The 19,872-nt window shown below is 45.7% G+C and overlaps 1 protein-coding gene across 1 annotated transcript; it reads right to left on the bottom strand.

The window, feature by feature from the left end:
- Nucleotides 1-8,706: 8,706 nt before the first annotated feature.
- LOC146752915 (titin-like) lies at nt 8,707-17,813 on the bottom strand. Its single transcript, XM_085531027.1, has 10 exons — nt 17,744-17,813; nt 16,924-17,052; nt 14,656-14,744; nt 12,121-12,173; nt 11,442-11,534; nt 11,227-11,254; nt 11,105-11,153; nt 10,129-10,386; nt 9,378-9,647; nt 8,707-9,289 (listed from the first exon to the last, which is right to left on the bottom strand). The coding sequence occupies exons 1-10, from the start codon at nt 17,811-17,813 to the stop codon at nt 9,147-9,149; spliced, it is 1,182 nt and encodes a 393-aa protein (XP_085387153.1). The 3' UTR covers nt 8,707-9,146.
- Nucleotides 17,814-19,872: the final 2,059 nt, after the last annotated feature.

Genomic DNA, 19,872 nt, shown 5'->3' with positions numbered 1-19,872 from the left:
CCCCAGAAGCATTCGTACTGCTTCTGACCCAAAAACAAACTCCAGAGTCCCTAGAAGCATCCAGGCCCCAGTGAAGGGAAAAGGAAAAAAAGGGGAAAACAAGTAGAGAGATTGGCCAAAAACCAAAACAGTGGCAACAAATTAGTTTTAATTGGCTTAATTAATTTTAATTTGTTTAATTCGTTTTAATTTGTTTAATTAATTGACCAAAGATGATACCAGAATGCAAGATAACACACTACAGTACAATATATCATAATTAGTATCAGAATTAGAATTAAAACCAATAAAAAAAATTAAAAAAATAACATTACAAAGTGTGTCCGAAAACTGAAGTCCTTATTCTAAAGCCGAGGTGAGACAACCCAGGGAGTTCTTGTGCTGCTGGGATCAAAAAGGAAAGGGGAGATCAAGTGATATACGGATGGCTTTTATCTTTTGCACTGAACATAAAGGGTGACAGAGCAGCAAGCAATCCTCTGGGGGATGTAGTTGTTCTCTGCTGGGGGTACATGCAGTGTTACAGGCTTGGGACAGAATGGCTGGATGACTGTGAAGAGGAAAGGGACCTGGGGCTGTTGGTCGATGCTCTGCTCAACATGAGCCCACAGTGTGCCCAGGTGGCCAAGAAGGCCAAGGGCATCCTGGCCTGTATAAGAAACAGTGTGGCCAGCAGGAGCAGAGAGGTGATCATCCCTCTGTACTCAGCTCTGGTGAGGCCGCATCTCAAGTACTGTGTTCAGTTTTGGGCTCCTCACTACAAGAAGGACATGGAGGATGAGGTCCTCACAGGGGACTTCAACCACCCTGATATCTGTGGGAGGGACAACACAGCATTGCACCAGAAATCAAAGAGGTTTCTGGAATGTGCTGATGATAACTTCCTCTTCCAAGTAGTATGGGAACCTCAAAGATCAGGTTAGGAAAGCTAAAACCCAGGCAGAACTAAATCTAGCTGGGGACAGAAAGGGGAACAGGTATATCAGTGATTAAAAAGAAGGTAAGCGAGGATGTGGGCCCTCTCTGGAAGGCAACTAGAGGCCTGGTCATGAGGAATACAGAGAGAGCTGAGGTGCTCAATGACTTCTTTGCTTCAGGCCTCACTGGCAAGTGCTCTAGGCCCAGAGCCCAAACTGCAGAAAGCAACAGTAAAACTTGGAGAAGGTGGATCTGTAAGTGCTGTAAGTGAAGATGAGGTTCTAGACCATCGAAAGAATCTGAAGCTGCACAAGTCCAAGGGATCCATCCGCAGGTTCTGAGGGAACTGGTGGATGAACTTGCCAAGCCGCTGTGCATCGTATTTGAAAGGTCATGGCAGTCTGGTGAAGTTCCCACTGATCAGAAAAGGGGAAACATAACCCCCCTATTCCGGATCGGGAAAAAAGAAGATCCAGGGAACTACAGGCCAGTCAGTCTCACCTCTGTGCTTGGTAAGATCGCGGGGTAGATCCAACTGAAGGCCCTACTGCACCACACGGAAAAATAAAGACAAGGTGGCTGGTGGTAATCAAAATGGTTTCACCATGGGCAAGTCAGACGTGACAAACTTGGTGGCCCATGTCAACTTCATGAAGTTCAACAAGGACAAGTGCCCTGAGTTGGGGAAATCTCAAGCACAGATAAAGGTTGGGTGGAGAATGGCTTGAGAGCAGCACCGAGGAGAAGGATTTGGGGGTCTCAGATGATTCAGCACGAGGTGGCAGTGTACGCTTGCGGCCTGGAAGGCCAAATATATCCCAGGTTTCATCAAGAGAAGTGTGACCAGCGAGTCGAGGAGGCGACTCTGCCCCTCCGCGCTGCTCCCGTAAGACCCCACATGGAGTACTGCGTCCAGCTCTGGGGACCCCAACACAAGGACACTGTGCTGTTGGAGCAGGTCCAGATGAGGGAAATGGAGATGATCAGAGGGCTGGAGCACCTCCCCTAGAAGGACAGGCTGAGAGAGCTGGGGCTCTTCAGCCTGGAGAAGAGAAGGCTCCAGGGGGACCTTATAGCAACCTCCCAGTATCTGAAGGGAGTGCATAGGAAAGCTTGGGAGGGACATTTTATAAATGCATGTAGTGACAGGATGAAGGGAAATGGTTTTAAACTGGAAGAGGGTAGATTTAGAATACATACCAGGAAGAACTTTACTGTGAGGGTGGTGAAACACTGGAACAGTCTTCCCAGTGAGGCTGTGGTTGCCTCACAGAATCACAGAATTGCAGGGGTTGGAAGGGACCTCTAGAGATCATCGAGTCCAACCCTCCTGGAAAGCAGGCTCCCTACACCACGTCGCACAGCTCGGCGTCCAGTCGGATCTTGAATATCTCCACAGAAGGAGACTCCACCACCTCCCTGGGCAGCCCGTTCCAGTGCTACGTCACCCTCGCCGTAAAGAAGTTCTTCCGCATCTTCGTGCAGAACTTCCAATGCTGAAGTTTCATCCCATTACCCCTAGTCCTGTCCCTACACATTACTGAAAAGAGACCAGCCACGCCACTATGGCACCCACACCTCATGTATTTATAAACCTGGATCAAATCCCCTCTCAGCCTTCCTTTCTCAAGGCTAAACAGACCCAGTTTGCTAAATCTCTCCTCATAGGGGAAATGCTCCAGGCCCTCCACCATCTTAGTGGCCCTCCGCTGGACTCTTTCCAAGAGATCCCTGTCTTTTTTGTACTGGGGAGCCCAGAACTGGACACAGCACTCCAGAGGAGGCCCCACCGGGGCAGAGTAGAGGGGGAGGATCACCTCCCTCGACCCGCTGGCCATGCTCTTTTTAATACACCCCAGGATGCCATTGGCCTTCTTGGCCACAAGGGCACACTGCTGGCTCATGGTCAATCTGTCGTCCACCAGGACGCCCAGGTCCCACTCAGCAGAGCCCCTCTCCAGCAGCTCTTCCCCCAGCCTGTACTGGTGCATGAAATTATTTCTCCCTAGGTGCAAGACTCTACACTTGCTTTTGTTAAACCTCATCTGGTTTCTTACTGCTCAGCTCTCCAGCCTGTCTAGGTCTCTCTGAATGGCAGCACAGCCTTCAGGCGTGTCAGCCAATCCTCACAACTTCGTGGCATCAGCAAACTTGCTGAGGGTGGTCACTATCCCCTCATCAAGGTCGCTGATGAAGATGTTGAACAAGACCGGACCCAGCACAGACCCCTGGGGGACGCCGCTAGTTACAGGCCTCCAGCCAGATTCCGCACCACCAACGACAACCCTCTGCACTCTGCCAGTCAGCCAATTCTCGACCCACTTCACCGTCCACTCATCTATCCCATACTTCCTCAGCTTTGTTATAAGGATGTCAAGGGGGACAGCATCAAAAGCCTTACAGAAATCAAGGTAGACTACATCTACCGCTCTCCCCCTGTCCACCCAGCTAGTGACATCTTCATAAAAGGCCTACAGGTTGGTCGAGCACGACCTCCCCTTGGTGAACCCATGCTGAGTACTCCTGATAACCTCCTTTTCTCCCAGTTGTCTGGAGATGGCATCCAGCACAAGCTGTTCCATCACCTTCCCTGGGACAGAGGTGAGGCTGACCGGCCTATAATTACCCGGGTCTTCCTTCTTGCCATTTTGAAGACAGGAGTGACACTGGCCGTCCTCCAGTCTTCAGGCACCTCCCCAGTTCTCCAAGACCTCTGACAGATTACTGAGAGCGGCTCAGCAACGACCTCCAGCAGCTCCCTCAGCACCTATGGATGCACCTCATCAGGTCCCAAGGATTCATATTCAGTGACTGAAAGCAACAGTTGTTGCTCTAAGAAATGCAATACTAAGCTAGGTCTGCCTGTAGCTGACAGCCATCAGCTTGCTCCTCAGGCAGGTTCTGTGTGGATGGAATGAAGGGCATGAAATACTGATGTGCTCATCAAACGCTGCTTGTTAGCTTAGAGACAAGGTGTTAAATAGGTTTGTTCATGTATTGCAAACATGTTACTTAGCTGCCTTCATTTTATCTTCAGAAGAACATGTGCAGAATACAGAATTGATTAAAAGAAATAAGAACTGTCTGCATAGAACTTACTCTTTCCTTTACACAGGAGAATCAAGCACACGTTTGTATGTGAGTACCTCCAGAGGTGAAACTCGATCACCCAAATGTAATGAGCAGAGACATTACAATCAGCTCTAACTGTATCTTAATGCTGTGCTGAATAAGCCTGAGTCAGGATGTAAACCACTTTCTCTTTTTTTCTTCAGATGAAGCCATTAATTTTGTCAACAAGCCCAAAACGACTCCAGAAATATCAGTCAGTCCTTCTGAAGACCTGGAGCTGGTGTGTGAGGTGTCAGCTGCAAGCGGAGCTGTCGTATGGAAGAAAGATCAAACAGAGGTGAAGCAGGACCAGAGGACAACCATCATCTCCCAGGGGACGCACCGCAAGCTCATGGTCAAAAATGTGACCCTGAAAGACCAAGGGAGCTACAGCTGTGAAACAAAAGATGACAAAGCAACATTCCAGGTGAAAGTCAGAGGTGAGAAAATGCTTGAAATCCCAGAGATAAAGGAACGCTTCATTTGGTGTGTCTTGCATTTGGAGGATCAACTGACAGCCTCTCTGGTGCAAAACATTTTGGCTATAGGACTTTCTTTGTCATCTAGTGTCATAGCAACACTTTTCTACATGTGCTTTTCCATCCAGGAATGAATTACTGCAACAAACAATAGGCAAGGAGGGTAACTTGTGCAGCTCTTGTAGTCAGCTGGTGTCTGCAGGGTTACAGTGCAAGAGCACACCAGGCATGCAAGGAGTGAGAAAAGGGGAGGTGTTTGAAGAGATCTGGTTACAAAATTTGAATGACACAATGAGGTGGAAAATGCCAATAATCAGACTCATAAATGGCCTGGGTTGCAAAGCCCCACGGTGCTCATCCAGTTCCAAACCCCTCCTATGTGCAGGGTTGCCAACCAGCTGCCCAGGTTGCCCAGAACCACATCCAGCCTGGCCTTGAATGCCTGCAGGGATGGAGCATCCACAGTCTCCTTGGGCAACCTGTTCTAGAGGGCCGTTCCCTTCTGATTTACTGGAAATGTAGAGAGACATGAGAAGAAAAAAAGAGAAGGGAGGAGGTTCAGCAGTGCATGCAGGTGTTCTAAATCTCATGTCCAAATCTGCTATCAGACTGCGAAATGTTTAGCTTTGTGATATGATGTGATATGATATGAAATGAAATGATATGCTTATCATTTCCCAAGGCAAAATAGAGGGGAAAGTGTTTTCCTGTCTTAATGAGGCATCACGATGCTCCCTGTGAAGGGCAAGTATAGTGAAAACGGGGAACTGGAGTAAGCTCTGCAGCAGACTACAGCAAAACGGTGTGACTGTTGTGATGTCCCTGCAGAGAAAGAAGACGTGTTTACAAACAAGGACAAGGTACAAGAGGAGGTGAAGGCTGTACTGACTCAAAATGCCACGCTGAGCTGCGAGGTGGCCCAGGAGAAGACGGAGGTGAAGTGGTACAAGGAGGGGAAACTGATCACCTCGAGCAAGAAGTTCAAGGTGCAGTCAGAGGGCAAACAGCGTCGGCTGGTGGTGAGCCAGGTGGAGAAGAAAGGTGCAGGGGAGTACAGCTGCGAGGCTGCTGGCCAGAAACTCACCTTCAAGATTCATGTAACTGGTAGGAAACACATTTTGGTTGATATTCTTTGATTATTCCATAGTCTGGCTGTGGAAACGTCTGTGTGAACGTGTCCTCTTTATTCTGACATGAAACTGTTTTGGGGAGGATGAAAAGAAATGCTTACAAACGTGCAGCTAAAATGATTATTTGTTTTTAATAGTGTTTCATCCAGCTCTTCCCCAACGACTACTTTTATAATGAGCTGTCCATAGATGTCCAACTGTGATTTGTACAATGTGCAACACTGCTCTGCCAGTTGATATTTCAACAGTAGTAGTTACAGATCTCTACTGTGGCTGCACTGAGGTTTGGTTGTTGGTGTCCTAAGAACTTTTAGTCAGAGGCATTGCACTTGCCTTTGGTTTGTTGAATCCCACGTTGACGACCATTCATTCCATGTTCTGTAAATGTAATGACCAGTCATGAATCCATTGATACCTTTCTAATTGTACGTTTCTCATTAGTCTGAGAGTTTAGCACGGAGGCAGATCTCTCACTCCAGCGGCAGTAGAGATTGCTCTGGTGTCAGTATATTTTGCACAAGATCTGGTAAATTGTAACTTAGACTCCAGATAGCCATGGGCACATCAGCTGCATTCTGAGTGACCATTAGTGAGCTGGCTGATGACGAGGGTTTGTCTTCTGTTTTATTTGTAGCTGCACTCTGCTGGTTTTTGCTCGTAAGTCAGCTTGTTCTCTGTTAACTTTACAGTTCTCGTCTTGTATTCTGAGCTGATCAGGACAGGGAATCTGTTTTCTCCTCTTCTTTCTTATGGCAGTGAACACATTGGAGCTTAATCCTGGTCAAGGTTTGGCATTTTATCAGCTATGTGGAGGAGCAACTGTACTGGGAGTCTACTGCCTTTCTGCTCACGCAGACCTGGTGTCCTTGCAGGGCATAGCTTGCGTTCTGTTCCCTTGTAAAGGTTGCAGTCTTTGCTCTCTCCATCTTGGGGCATTCTGCTCCTTCAGTCCCTGGTGTGCAATATATCTCTGCTCCTGTAGTAGACAGTTTTGCTGCTGCCTGTGGTGTAGACTCTAAACTATCAGCTCTTACTGTTCCCACACCACGTGGATGTGATTCTGGGGCCTTTGGATCTGTTCCGTGAGTTGTGTAGCTCATGCTTTTGGCTCAGGAAACTGGCAGTTTCAGCAAAGAGTGGATTACAGAAAGGGTAGATTTGGGAGGTATCTGTCAGAGAAAATGAAATATGAACAATGACAGAAAGACTATGGCAACAGCTGGAATCAACCAAGTTAATCCTCAGCAGCCAAAGCCAGCCCACGTCTTATTGCAGAGGTGTAGGGAGAAAACACAGCAATGTAGTGCTTTTACACTTGAATTTTGCTAGCTGAGGGCTATTATTAGCTGTTTGCTTCAGAAACCAAAGGTTTTCTGTTCTCTTTCAGACCGGATGAGCTCATGGCTGCACAGGGTAATGTAATACCTCCTCCTCTGCCATACGTGGAGAGTGCTTGCCTAGCTACCGTTCCTGTATTTCTCATGTGTACCACTGTAACATGACGTGCAAGTCCAGCACTCACTGCAAAATGATGTGGTGTGAAAGTCAGGAGGGATTATGAGTACTCATGGAGTGGTTGGCTCTTTCACTACAGAAATCCTCATCTTACTAGCTTCTCCCAAAGTGCAATGGCTTTCTGAGTCTTAATTTGTCCTCTTACCATTGCACTCAGAAAGATTTTCAGGGTTCCTCTACCCCAGGGTTCCACTGGTAGCACAGAACAATCCCATTTTAAGGACATGTTGAATGTTAGGTGCTCAGTGTTGAGCGTTACGGGATGCAGATTAGACCTTCTTGCTTAAAAGAAACAAGTGCTGCACACCTTGGGGACCTATAGAAAACGACAGTAAAAAGGGCTGATTGTGCCATCTCATTATCTCAGTATTTGTGGTGCACGCTGAAGTCCATCTTTGAAGTGGGCCAAAGCTCCATTGCATCTGTGAGAAGTTTTGCATCACCTGGTTGGTCTAGGCCATGTTTGTTGTCTTGCTAATAAGCAAGCCTTCTGATCTTCATGGAGTAACTTAAGTAAGGATGGGAGACTGAAGGTGTTGGGGAAGACATCCAGGCTTTAGCTACAGGGCATGCATGCAGAATCACAAAACAAAGGCCAGTCAGAGAAATCAGAGCTTCATGAGAATTAATGGGGTTGTTTCTACATGCCCACCCTATCTGCCAGTGTAAACCCTTCCAGTGAAAAAAAGGAAAGCTACAGATGGGTGGGGAGAATTGCTGGTGAAATTATTTGTGATATTTTTGCTAATAATATGCTCAAAATCCTGGAGCAAGACTTCAAGTTAAGCAACGCACTCTATGTAAGTAGACTTACAGAAGGGAACCATAAAGATTATGGAAGGGAACTGTCAAGCTAATCCACAGCTAAAACAGAGTAGAGACAAATTGCAGGAGCTTGTTTACTTTGCAGAAGTGTGAGCTTTAACCACTGCTGAGCTCCTAGTATAAAAGTCTGAACCAATGCAACAAACCAACCCGTCCATGTTGTACGAAGGAATGTACTGACACCACCAGAACACAAAATTCTATGGCTGAAAATACCCGCAAAAATCATCCAGCCCTTCTCCATTGCTCCAGGACATGCTCAGCTCTTTGTGCCCCAGATATTTCACTAACCTTTTCTGAAACCCACCGTGAAGGCTTCAAAGCCCCTCCAAATGACTTATCCAGTCATCCAGCCATTGAAAAGCTTTTCTGTTGTAGAACTTGCATCTTTGTCATTGCAATTGAAGTCCCTTATTTCTGCACAGAGAACAGATTGTTTGCTTCCACTTTCTAAGAGCCTTTTATGTACTCAAAGCCTGCTATCAAGCCTTTCAGTACCTGTTTATGATCTACACAGCAGCAATTGGTGGCAGGGGCTTTGTAGACAAAAATCAGATAGACCTTAAATTCTGTCCTTGTCCATTCCGTAGCAAACACAACAAAAGGATGCAGGAAATAGGACAGAAGTACATGGCTACAGCTGAGGCACCATTAGCTTACTTGAAAGGAAATCATCCATAGATAGATGCACTGTTGTGTTTTTATTTTTATTTTTTTCTTTTAACTCTGACTGATTATAAAGAGATGCTTTGAAAGACGTGCTTTGTAGAGAAGAACAGATGGTAAGCAGGGAATAGGTTGCTAATGGCCTTACAGATGAAGAAAAACAGACTGCACCAGAGTGAGAAATTCCAGAGAAGAATCAGCTAAGAGCTTATGTCAATGACATGGCTGAGGGCTGCTGGGAAGACTGCCCTCTCTTTCACCTTATTTCAAGCATTACAATGGTGTCCAAGCCCAGGGCTGTATCTCCCTGCCCCCATGGCAAGTAGGGCTGGCAGTAGCCACTGTGATAATAGAGAAGACCTGAATCCAAGTTCACATCCAGTGTCTTTACAGACCTTGCAATCATTCCACTTACTTTCCACATTGATCTTAGCTTGGGTCTTGTTGTCAGGACTCTCGCAGCAGTAAAAGCCCCTGTCTGCAAAGGAGATGTCCTTAACTATCAACATATGCATTGGGCTTCAATACAATGCTGTTCCTCATCCACTTGACTTCTGCAGGCTTGGTCAGCTCTACCTCCAGGGTCACTGTCTCTCTCTTCAACAGTTTTAGGCTCCAGTTTCTTCTTGAATGAGATTGAGGCCTCTGAAAAATGAGAAGAAATAATAGTAAGAACACAGAGAATCCACAAAACAGAGTGACAGCCTATCAATGGGGCATTACAGCCCCTTACCTCGGACTCTGAGATTGGCTGTGCTTTCTACGCCCTCAGCATTGGCAGAGATTTCAGCTGCATCTTCCAGTGTCAGATTGGTGATGGTGAGGCTGTGGTTGGTGTCCTTCTGTGAGATCATGTATTTCTTACTGGCTTCAATCTTGACACCATTCCTGAACCAGGTGACCACAGCATCACTGGGAGAAACAGTGCACTTGAACACAGCCTCTTTGCCTTCTTCAGAAATCACGTTGTTGAGGCTCGTAGCAAATTTCACCACCCTGGGAGCTGATGGAGAAAAAGAAACCACTTAGGAGCACATAAAAGATGTGTCCCTAAGTGTATGAGCTCCTTTATGTATGAGCACCTTCAAAGAGCCAACAGAGTCAATGATTTTATTGGAAGCTTCAGATTTTATGACTCGCAGGAAGTGATCACCATAACTCACACTCACATCTCCTGCCTGTAGAGGAGATCCTCTTTGCATCTACAAAGATGCAAGAAGAAAAGAGGCAAAGAAGGGGTAAAAAAAAATCCCATCTTACATTTGGGATGCTTAATTCCAACCTTGAAGGCTGATTTTACAGCTGTGCTCTTCAGAAGCAGTTGTTCCACAGCTATTTAGAGAGAAAGACGAGTTTTGTACTTGGTTGTTAACACAGAGAACAGCATAAACACACAAATAAACTCAGCGTTGCAGTGTTGTAATGGCTGATGAGGGAAGCCACGGATCCTTCCACACTGTCAGCCTTCATTTCCAGAGACATACCTTTGGGGGTGATGGTAATGCTGCTCTTGTCATCTCTGGACTCACACAAGTACTCTCCCTCATCCTCAGCCCGGATCCCTCTTATTGTCAGGGTTCTTCTGACCCCTTCCTCATCAATCTGGAAACGTTTGCTGGGTTTGATCTCAACTGCTTTCCTGCGCCACACCACCTTCCCTTTGGCATGGCTCACTTCACAGCTTAAAGTGACACTGCCCTCACGGCAGGAGAAAGAGAGGAAAGGAGAAAGTATTTTAAATGCTATAAATCACAGAGAGATGCAGAATGATTTATAATCAATAAAACAAACAATTATCCTGTCATTGCCCAATATGCTGTCACGATGGCTTCAAGCACTGGCAAGAAAAATATAAATAATAATAATGTGCATGAAAAGGAACAAATCAGAAGCCTTCCCAGTGCCTGTTAAGTGTGCAATCCAGCAAAGTAGGGCTCCATCAAATCTAAGCTGAGGTCAGGGCTCTTGTTACACTCATCTCTGTGCAATATGAGAGACAATCCCTGCTCTGGCGTGTTTCAGCTTCAGCAGAAGCAACAACAGGGACTGTATTTTACTCAGTATGGCAGGTACTGGTGGTTGAGGACTATGATTAGCATCTGTTTCCACTGAATGCACAAGCTGAGGGTGAGATGCTCCCTTTCTTGGTTCAGGAAAGAAAATCCATGGACATCTGTTGAAGTATCTGTACCAAATTCAAACTGGTAGCAAAACTTCCACTGCTTTCAAATAGAGCAGCTCTGATTTGCTATTTTATAGACACTGCTCGAACCAACATAATTCAGAATAGAAATACAGAACCCTTTTGATGCAAGCATCACTGGGGAGTGGCCAAGTGACAGCTCTGTCCCAGGACAAGCTCTCCCAAATCATTAAATGGCCTGGGTTGAAAAGAACCTCAAAGACCATCACATTTCCATCCTGGCAGTGCAGAGCTTCTGCCTCTTCCCCAGCCCTTACCTTGTGCTTCAGTGGAGTCTTGCCCACTTCCAGCTGCCCAAGTAGCTGACTAAAGGAAATATCCCCAAAAGGACATAATGCATCATTGAGAAGTTTAGAATGGCCTTGAGGTGGAGTCATACCCAGCTGTCGCAGCACCAGTCCTTACGCCTGCAATTAGGATGCAGATACACCAGTGACAATCTCCTCCCTCCTTCCTGCACTCACAGGGATTCAGTCCCCACAGATCCTTGGCCAATGGCCCTGGATCCAACCAGACAGTTCACACCTGCAGTGTTGGCAAACAAGCCAGATGCATCCTTTTAGTAAAAGTTCACCACCACTGGACATCTCTCACAGCAAAATGGATGTTTTTGTACCAACACACAGCCTGCGTGCATCCTGAATGTTCCCCTGCTTGCCATGGAAGTCTGCCAGCCCAGCGGTGGGTCTGGGAGGCCAGCAGGGGAAAAGTTAATGCAATTGAATGTGGAGAAGAAAAAGCATTGAACTTTTCAGTGGTATTTTTGTTTCATTTTTTAAATGCGGGTGGTTAAAACGATATATTTATAACAGCTGGAGGAGTTTTATGGCACTGTAAAATGCAGAGTTTTACAGACTTATAACCTGTTGTGTAAAGGGTGTAGGGGGGTGTTGCTATGGAAGAAAAATAGTGATGTCACGTTATTAGTGCTTTTGCCTCCTATGTACCTGGCTGCTAGAAAATTACAGTGTTTGCAATAGACATTACAAAGACAAACACCTAAAATTTGGAGCAAGAACCACGTGGTAACTTGTTAAAAAATGAGGCCCACCCACAGAAGCCACTTCTTTGTTTTTGCATCTCCCATGGCAGAGGAATAAAGAGGGCTTGATGCTTATGATCAACCCTGTGCTCACATGAGATGTGTTTCAAGCTTCGGTTCCTTTCTTTTCGTGCAGCCCATTGTAATGAAGAAGGTGGGCCAAGTCTTCTTGGATCCTCTGTGCAGACAGAGCTTCTTCCTCCTCCACGGTCCTTTGCAAACACGTCTTACTTGAGCACCATTCCCAACTCCTGCCAAAGGAGAGGGATCTGGAAAGGAGCCTCCTGGAAAAGAAGGGGGGCGAGAGCAGGGCATGGGGCTGACACCTGACTCCACACTGCCATACTTTGACATTTCCTGGGTACCCTGGTTGGGATCAGGGCTAGCAGTCTACATGTATGTAATCACATCTCTGTTGTGGAGAGAGTGGGCTAGAACACTCCAGACATCTGAAAATCCTTAAATAATACTTTTGCTTCCAGATATTAGCTGGCTTTCACAGAGCTGGCACCAGAATTGCTCTGCTGCGCTCTCAAGTGCATCCGTATCAAGGGGGTCCCATTTAGCTGTGCACAGCTCTATGCAAATATACAGGAACAATCTGCTGCTGAAATGTCTTAATAAAAAGCTGTGCCTCAGCTACTGAGCCTGTGGCTGAGTCCAGAAGAGCTTGTTGGGCTGTGCTCAGAGCATGTGGCAGTTCTGGGCCCAAGCTAGATTGTTTGCAAAAAAAAGATATTCTGCATTTATATACAGTTTTCTGCAAAGATTTCATGTCTGCTGTAGAGTTGTCAGCAATAAGTGGAAGCCTCAGCCCCTGGGAGCTTACACTGTAAACAGAAAGCAAGGGCAAAGAAATGATTCTTCATCCTCAATTTGCAGATGAGTAGCTGATGTATACAGGAACTAAATGTCTCCCTTAACATCTACAGTAAAGCTGTGAATGAGCTGAGAACTTAACTTGGGCTTCCAGTGTCCCAGCCTAGTATTGTCTTTCCTCTATTGGCCACTTGCTACTTGGTATTTTACTTTCTTGGTAGAACAACCTTGCTCTAGGTTTGAAGCAGCGTGTCTGAAATCTTCCTTGGGGTCCAGACTGCACAGCACTTCTTGGCACATATTTCATCACTCAGATTTATCCAATCTGGGGGCATACTGTACCCTAACCTGGCACTGGTAATCACTCTTAGGTGGTAATGTAAGGTGCACAGTTCCCATTCTGTTTTTTCTTTGTGGTATTCTAAAGCAATTGATAGCTTTTTTTGACATAGGTCTTGTGATTAGATCACTGTGCGGGCTACTTGCAGAGGTAACATGCTGTTGATGTTGATTACTGGTGCTGCTTATGGTGACTGCATCCCTTTCAACTGCAAATCCCAGGTGACCTGGAAAATGGTCTGGAGCATACCAAGACTGAGGTGCAATATGGGATAACTGGAGGTGATAATGTAGGATTAGTCATATGCCAGAGTGATTCTGTGTTGTACTGAATAGAAGCCAAATCAGATCTGTAGAGGGTGATCTGTTACAGGGTAGATGTCTTACAGCTAAGAAATAAATCATCTGTAATAATTCTTTTAGCAGCGTATACACGGGTATGCTTCGAATATTTATATCTGCCTACTTAGATTCATACTGTGTTTTTGATCAGGTGGCTCATTTCTTCCTCTTTCTATTCCTAAACTCTTCTGTCTTTCTCTGGTGTGCTGCAAAACAGATACCATGCTCCACTACAGTTTCATATCTGTTCTAGGTAAAGTTCTTACTTGCATATTGTTTCTAAATAAAACAGCAGGAGTGCTGTGGTCTGAAAGCAAGGATATACAGATGCTGTTGTTCTTCTTTGGTTTTAGAACCTCCTGAGCATCACCACTGACTGCATATAGGGCTCCCAGATGCTCTAAGGAGAAAGAACTGGAGACAATCTACTGTCAACAAGAAAAAAATAAACATACCTTGACCCATGCTCATGAGAAGTCAGCGAGAATAGCAGATACCCTCAGAGCTTCCATAAGAATTGAGTCAGATTGGTTACAGGAAGTATTGCATTTGAATGTAATGGGTCGGTCCCTTCATCTGACTGTACTTCAGGTCATCAGCCCACTGCAGCGCCTTCAAACAGGATCCACTTGAAGGCACTTCTGCAATTTCTTGTGTTTTCCACCATCTCTTGACCTCAAAAGAACTCTGAAGAAGAGGAGAGGAATCTAGGATCTAAAAATGGTCTCTGTGCGAGTACTGATTAAACCCAGAGGGACAGATTCTGGTGTGGTTTGGCAAGGTAAATCGGGAATAACTCTCTTGCACTAAAAGTTGTCAGACTAAGTTATGCCCTTGAAGCCAAGAGCAAATGGAAGCAGCAGAGATTTTCTGCTAGCAGCAGACAGTGAGTGCAGGATGATAATGCCCAGCAACAAGCCTGTTTTGGACAGGCCTAGAGAACAGTGAAGATATCAGCCTCCATGGTTTCATTCTGTTTCTTTCCATAGAAGGGAGCTGAAGAGAAAAGAGTAAAGCTGCAACTTAAAACAAGTAAAGCAGAGCTGTAGCAACTGGAGGATCCCACTTCCTCCTGAGATCCGTGAATCAATCCTTGAAATTCAATTAAGAGGGTTTGGGGTTCAGTCTGTTAGCTCGGCAGCTGCCTGTCCCATGGGCATGGCCATCACAGTGTGTCTCACTGTGCCTTGGCTTATCCTGGTGCAAAATAGGGATTAACACTGCCTGAATGAGAGAGGCACATAACAGCCCCTTTCAGTTCATTACTGTTTCTAAGGCATCTGTTGGGGTCTTAGAAGAAAGGGGAAAGGTATAATGCCAGTAAGTGCGCAGGTCTATTGACATGAGTGGGAATGCTGCCATGGGATGCACAGAATCAGAGCTTTAAGGACCAACATTTTTTGACAACTTGTAACCCAAAGAGGGGGCTGTTTTTTTGCATGATAATTCCTTGGACCTATCTCTGAAGCCTTGTCACAAGATGAAACACTACCTTATAATACACAGCTGGAAATACCTTATCCCCTTATAGTTTTCTTTTCTTGCCTGATATTTCCTACAGCATCATGCACTATACGATATAGTAAATCTCTCCTCCATCAGACAGACAGATACAAAACAGAAAGTAATTTATTATTCTGTCCTATTATGCCTGTTTTCATAGAAACTAATTATTCTGCATTGTTGTATTAGATACTCTAAGAAAGACTACATTTTCTTACTTTCGGCTGATAAAAAAATTAAATCCATCAGTTTTCCTAAACACATTAGAGTTAAGACAGAATTTCTGGTTCTAATTATTAATCAGTCGGATTTGAGGACACAGAATATTTGACTTAAGCTCAATATATTCACGAACAACGTCCCAATATCACATTTTGTATTGAAACAATTTTTCACTTTATTAAAGTCTTAAGGAGAGGAACCCAAGCTGCAGCTCTCACTCAAGGTCATGGGAGCTTAATGCAGCCTCATCGGTGTAACAAAGCTTAAACATTATCTTCAACTTTACAGGCACTACAGGCATCTTCTTCCCTCCCCTCCGAGCCCCACGTTATGTCTTAGTGTTGTAGCAATGAGATAAGGGAGAGGGGAGCAATCCATCATGCCTGGAGCCGGGGTGGGAATATTTCTATGGATGGAAGAGAGACCAGGGGCATAGGGCTGAGCCAAGGCGAGTCCTGGAAGTTTTAATAGAGCTTCCTCTGATAATTTTATACACTTAATTCTTGAATTCAGTCATGATTGGGTGAGTTTCTACCTAAGCATCTCAACCATCTGCATGTACAGGAGTAAGCAAAGTAGAGCATGGTCCAAATATATTCCTAAATCTGATGTGCTGGCAAGGGGAATTGGGGTTTCCACAGCCACCTCAGCATGTTCTGCTGGGGTGCAGTAGAGCTATTGGGGTGTGACACAGCACCTCAGGGCTGGAGGAGCCCTCCCACGTGGATTCTGCTTACATGAGTTAAAAGTTCTGCAGCACATTTCTGCACAGCCATAGGGGCACAGCTCTTCACACTACAGCTGTAGTTCTCCTTCATGCATTAGCAGTGCATTAGGTTTGTCATTGCCTTTTGCTGCATAAGCAGCTCTTGTGCTGAGGAAAGGGGGAAAGAATGGCTGAGTTTTCTGTTTGTTTAAGCCCTTGCTGTGTTTTTTTTGGGGGGGGTTGGTTTTTTTTCTTTGTTTTTGAAGAGTAAGGTTTTGTCAGCAGTGTAAGACTGGAAGATTCAGTGATGTCAAGAGAATCAGAAATAGCTTCAGTGTTTTCCACTCTTCATCCTGCACTGAGGTTCTGCAGGAAGAGAAAGGGTATTTGACTTTTCAAGACAGATCAGACAAAGGCTTTCGTCTAAGTCAGAATGAATTCTAGATACTCCAGTTTAGTAGTGGGTGACAGGTAACGTCCTCACTAAAGAGGAGTGACACCCTCCGGCAAGTGTCACTTTCATACAGCCCATGGAAGCTGACACTTTGTCACGGCTGTCACGCGCAGGGGGCTGTGGGTAATAGTCCCAAAGCTGGGGCCTTGCTCTGTTATTTTCTACTGGTAAAATATAACATTGCAGCAAATTAACTTTCATTTCAGTGTCACATGCTCTTCTCTAGCTGCTTGCTTAGCGCTGCTGACTCTGCAAGCCTCAGTGAGTAAGTGCTGGCAGTGGGGGGGGTGGTCGCAGCCTCCCTCAGCTTGCCAATGGCATGGAGATGTGTGTCACGGGCACGCCAGAGAAGGGAGCAGAAGAAGCTGGGCTGGAGCTGAGACATGTTTACAGCCTCTCCATCTCCACATTTGCACAAAATATTTTGCTGTTTCTCCTTTCCCTTCCTTCAGCATCTTGGTGACTCAGAAACGTGCTGTGAAGCAGCGAGACGCCATGCTCTGTGGTGAGCACCTCAGCCTCCTCCAGGAGCCTTGTCTGTGATGCACTCATCCCACTGGGGCTCTTTAGGCCGAACCCGCCTGTGTGTTGTCTCTAAAGCTCTGTGCTGAACAAAGGCCGGGTGGCACGTGTTGTGTGTGCGACTCGCCTGGGCTCCCCGTGATGCTGCTGCCGTCAAACCTGCATTTCCTGCCACTTGCAGTGCACCGCCTCTGCGGATCTGCTGCTTGGTGGCACGTCTGTGACTTGCCATAGAGCTCAAGCTTTTCACCAGAGTCTGCAAGGAGAGAGGATCAGGTGTTGTGCTGATTTTGGGGTGCACACTTGAATGTTGCTCTGCTTTTCCAAACCCTCTGCTGAAATCCCTCATCTCAGCTGAGGCTGGGGGTGACGACTTTTTGCAGTGTTGTTTTTCTGGGTCTTCCTGTCCTTCAGTGTTCAGGACTTTGTTTATCCTCGTGACTACAAGCAATTGCTAAAGAGAGAGAGATTGTATTTCCCATTTCCCCCCCTTTTCTGCGGGCTCCCAGCTTTGACTAACTGTTCTTTTAAAAAAAATAAATAGCCCTTGGGAACATGTGGACTGGAAACCAGGATCTCACGGCAGTGAAATGTGCCTGTGTAGCTTATATATGCTTCCTTTAAAATCCTTGTCTTGACTGCTGTTCTTCAGGGCAGATGATGATTTTATCTGCAGATGTCACCCCTGGAATGTTCACAAATTGTGTTCTTGGGTGAATTTTCAAAATAATCCCACAAGCTCGTTTCACTCTACAAAATACTTGACCTTGGTCTGTCATTTCATGCTTTCAGAGTGGAAAGGGAAGGGGTAGCCACTGATCTCTTGTCGGGATTGCCGGGATGGGGGAAGGCTCCACACTGACATTTCTTTTATAGCCCTGTAGGACTTCTCTGTCAAATTTACACTGGGACTGCTTTGCCAGAATCATTGCCCCTCAGACTTGTACTGTTCTCCATCAAGAGCCTGAGCTGCAGTGCTAAGTCATGAAGAGTTCCCATCATGATGCATACTCCCATGCCTGCCTCTCGTCATGCATCCCATGCGCATCCTGATTGTCATAGGCCCAGAAATGGGGCAGGGATGTCAAATGCAGTGTCTGGTATGTGAACAGACTGCATGATTTGCCCTCTTTTTCTATTTTCTTATTCCAGGGGAGGCAGCCTAATCTTACTGGCTAAAAAAACAAAACTACAACAGAATCCTCTCCCGGCCACAAAGCAGCATATCCAAGAGATTATTTTTTCCACTTTGTCATTGCTGTTGTAAAAAGCTTATCAACGGGATGTTTGCACTACACTTAGATTACAGGCAGAGTGTTCTAATGGATAGAACTTGCACTTAGGAGGCTTGAATTTTAACTCCATCTCTGCTACTGGCTTGCCACGTGCCTTTGCTAAAACCACTGTGTGACTGTTTTTCTTTCATTATTCAGTCATTAAGGTTATTCCTTTCTAGAGAAAAGCACAGTCTCGCTGCAGATACCAAGTCCAGTGCACTGGGGCTGCCCCACTCTTCATTAAATATTTCTTAGCAGTTCTGCATATGCAAGGTCTTTTGAGAGCTTGCAACCCAGCCTACATCAGAGGGGTTGGAAGCAGATGATCTTCAAGGTCCCTTCCAACCTAAACCATTCTATAGTTCTGAGACATCACAGCTGTCTTCTGGTGTAAGGGAGGTTGTCCCAGGCCTGAAGGAAGTCAGCAAGGAAGTTTTCCTGAAGGCTGTGACAGAATTGTGTTGCTAGATTAAGATCAGACAGTTCTAAGTGGCTATCTCCCTTGGCTTCCCTCCATTCTTCTGACATTGCTGCCTCCAAGGCATGAGTGCTTGATGTGCTTGTGAATCAGCTTCTGAGCCACTGCAGCTTTCAGCATAACGTGTTAATGTAGAGTGGCTGCAGCCAGGTGAGGATGATAACCAGTACAGTAACCTGACTGAAATTTGTCACCAAACACAGTCATTTGATGACTGAAGGGAGAGCTTCCAGAATGAACGTGTGCCATATAGCATCACATCTATTCTTCTGATGTTGAGTATTGCTTCTGGTACTGCCATTCTTCAAAGCCTTAGTGTCCAGGACCAGCAGAACTGAATTATTGTTGCTCTATTGGCATAAGATTGTTGTGAACAAGATTTGATGTCAAAAAACCTTTTCAAAAAGAGAACAGATTGACAACTTGAGCTGAACAACCCTGTTCCATGCTACTTCTGAGTCCAGAACTGCCTTGATATTTGGACCAGCTTATGAAGATTGTTGCTTTGAGACAGATCTCCAGCTCCCTTTAGTGTGAATGAGGCTTTGCCAAAGTAACCTTTGGTTTCTGAGGCTTGTTTCAATGGCTGGAGCATCAGTGTCAGCTGGTACAAAAATAAACCGCGCCTTTGAGTCTTGTATGAGACCTAATTGAAAGATACAGAGATGAGTTTTAAGATGAAGATGGAGTATTTTATATATGAGCTTTCAGACTTTTTCTCGTTTTTCTTGACAAGGATAGAAGAGCACCGTCAAAGGCTTCTGAAAAACATTTCTAAAGCACACATCTATCTATCTATCTATCTTCTTTCTTTCTTTCACACTGTTTTCCCCTATACATGCCTGTCTACTACATATAGACTCATCGCTCTCGTGATTTATATTGCTACTTGGCATCTTCAGTAGAAGTGCAGACTTGTAGCATGCACAGCTTGAGATGTGCTTTAGAAAGACTGAACTTGCAATCAAGGATAGAGCAGAGACTTCCACTTTTGCAGCTGTCCTGAGCAACCTATCTCCCCTATGTTTAAATATAGGCTAGTGGGAATTTCGGATAAAGCAGATACTATTAGGACAGGTTTCTATCACTCCATGCCACCCTACAGCAGAGAGGATGCACAGGGGAGACAGAAGAGAGCTGCATCTTCATGGCTGAGGTATCCACTGGCATGGCTGCTGAGACTGGCAGCAAGGAAGCCGTTCTGACCTGGCTGGGACTATTCAGAATACTGATGTACCTCACTGGAAGGCTGCTGCCTTTGCCATGGTCCTGGCCCTGCATGTTAGAGCCCTTTCCTCAGCTCTCTGTGTGGCCACTTCTC

This window comes from Coturnix japonica, unplaced genomic scaffold (assembly GCF_054131305.1).
Source record: "Coturnix japonica strain WE unplaced genomic scaffold, WE-NBRP24 Scf040, whole genome shotgun sequence".
NCBI classification, from domain to species: Eukaryota; Metazoa; Chordata; class Aves; order Galliformes; family Phasianidae; genus Coturnix; species Coturnix japonica.
Note: the sequence above shows the minus strand (reverse complement) of the source record. Positions and strands in the feature narration are given on the sequence as shown.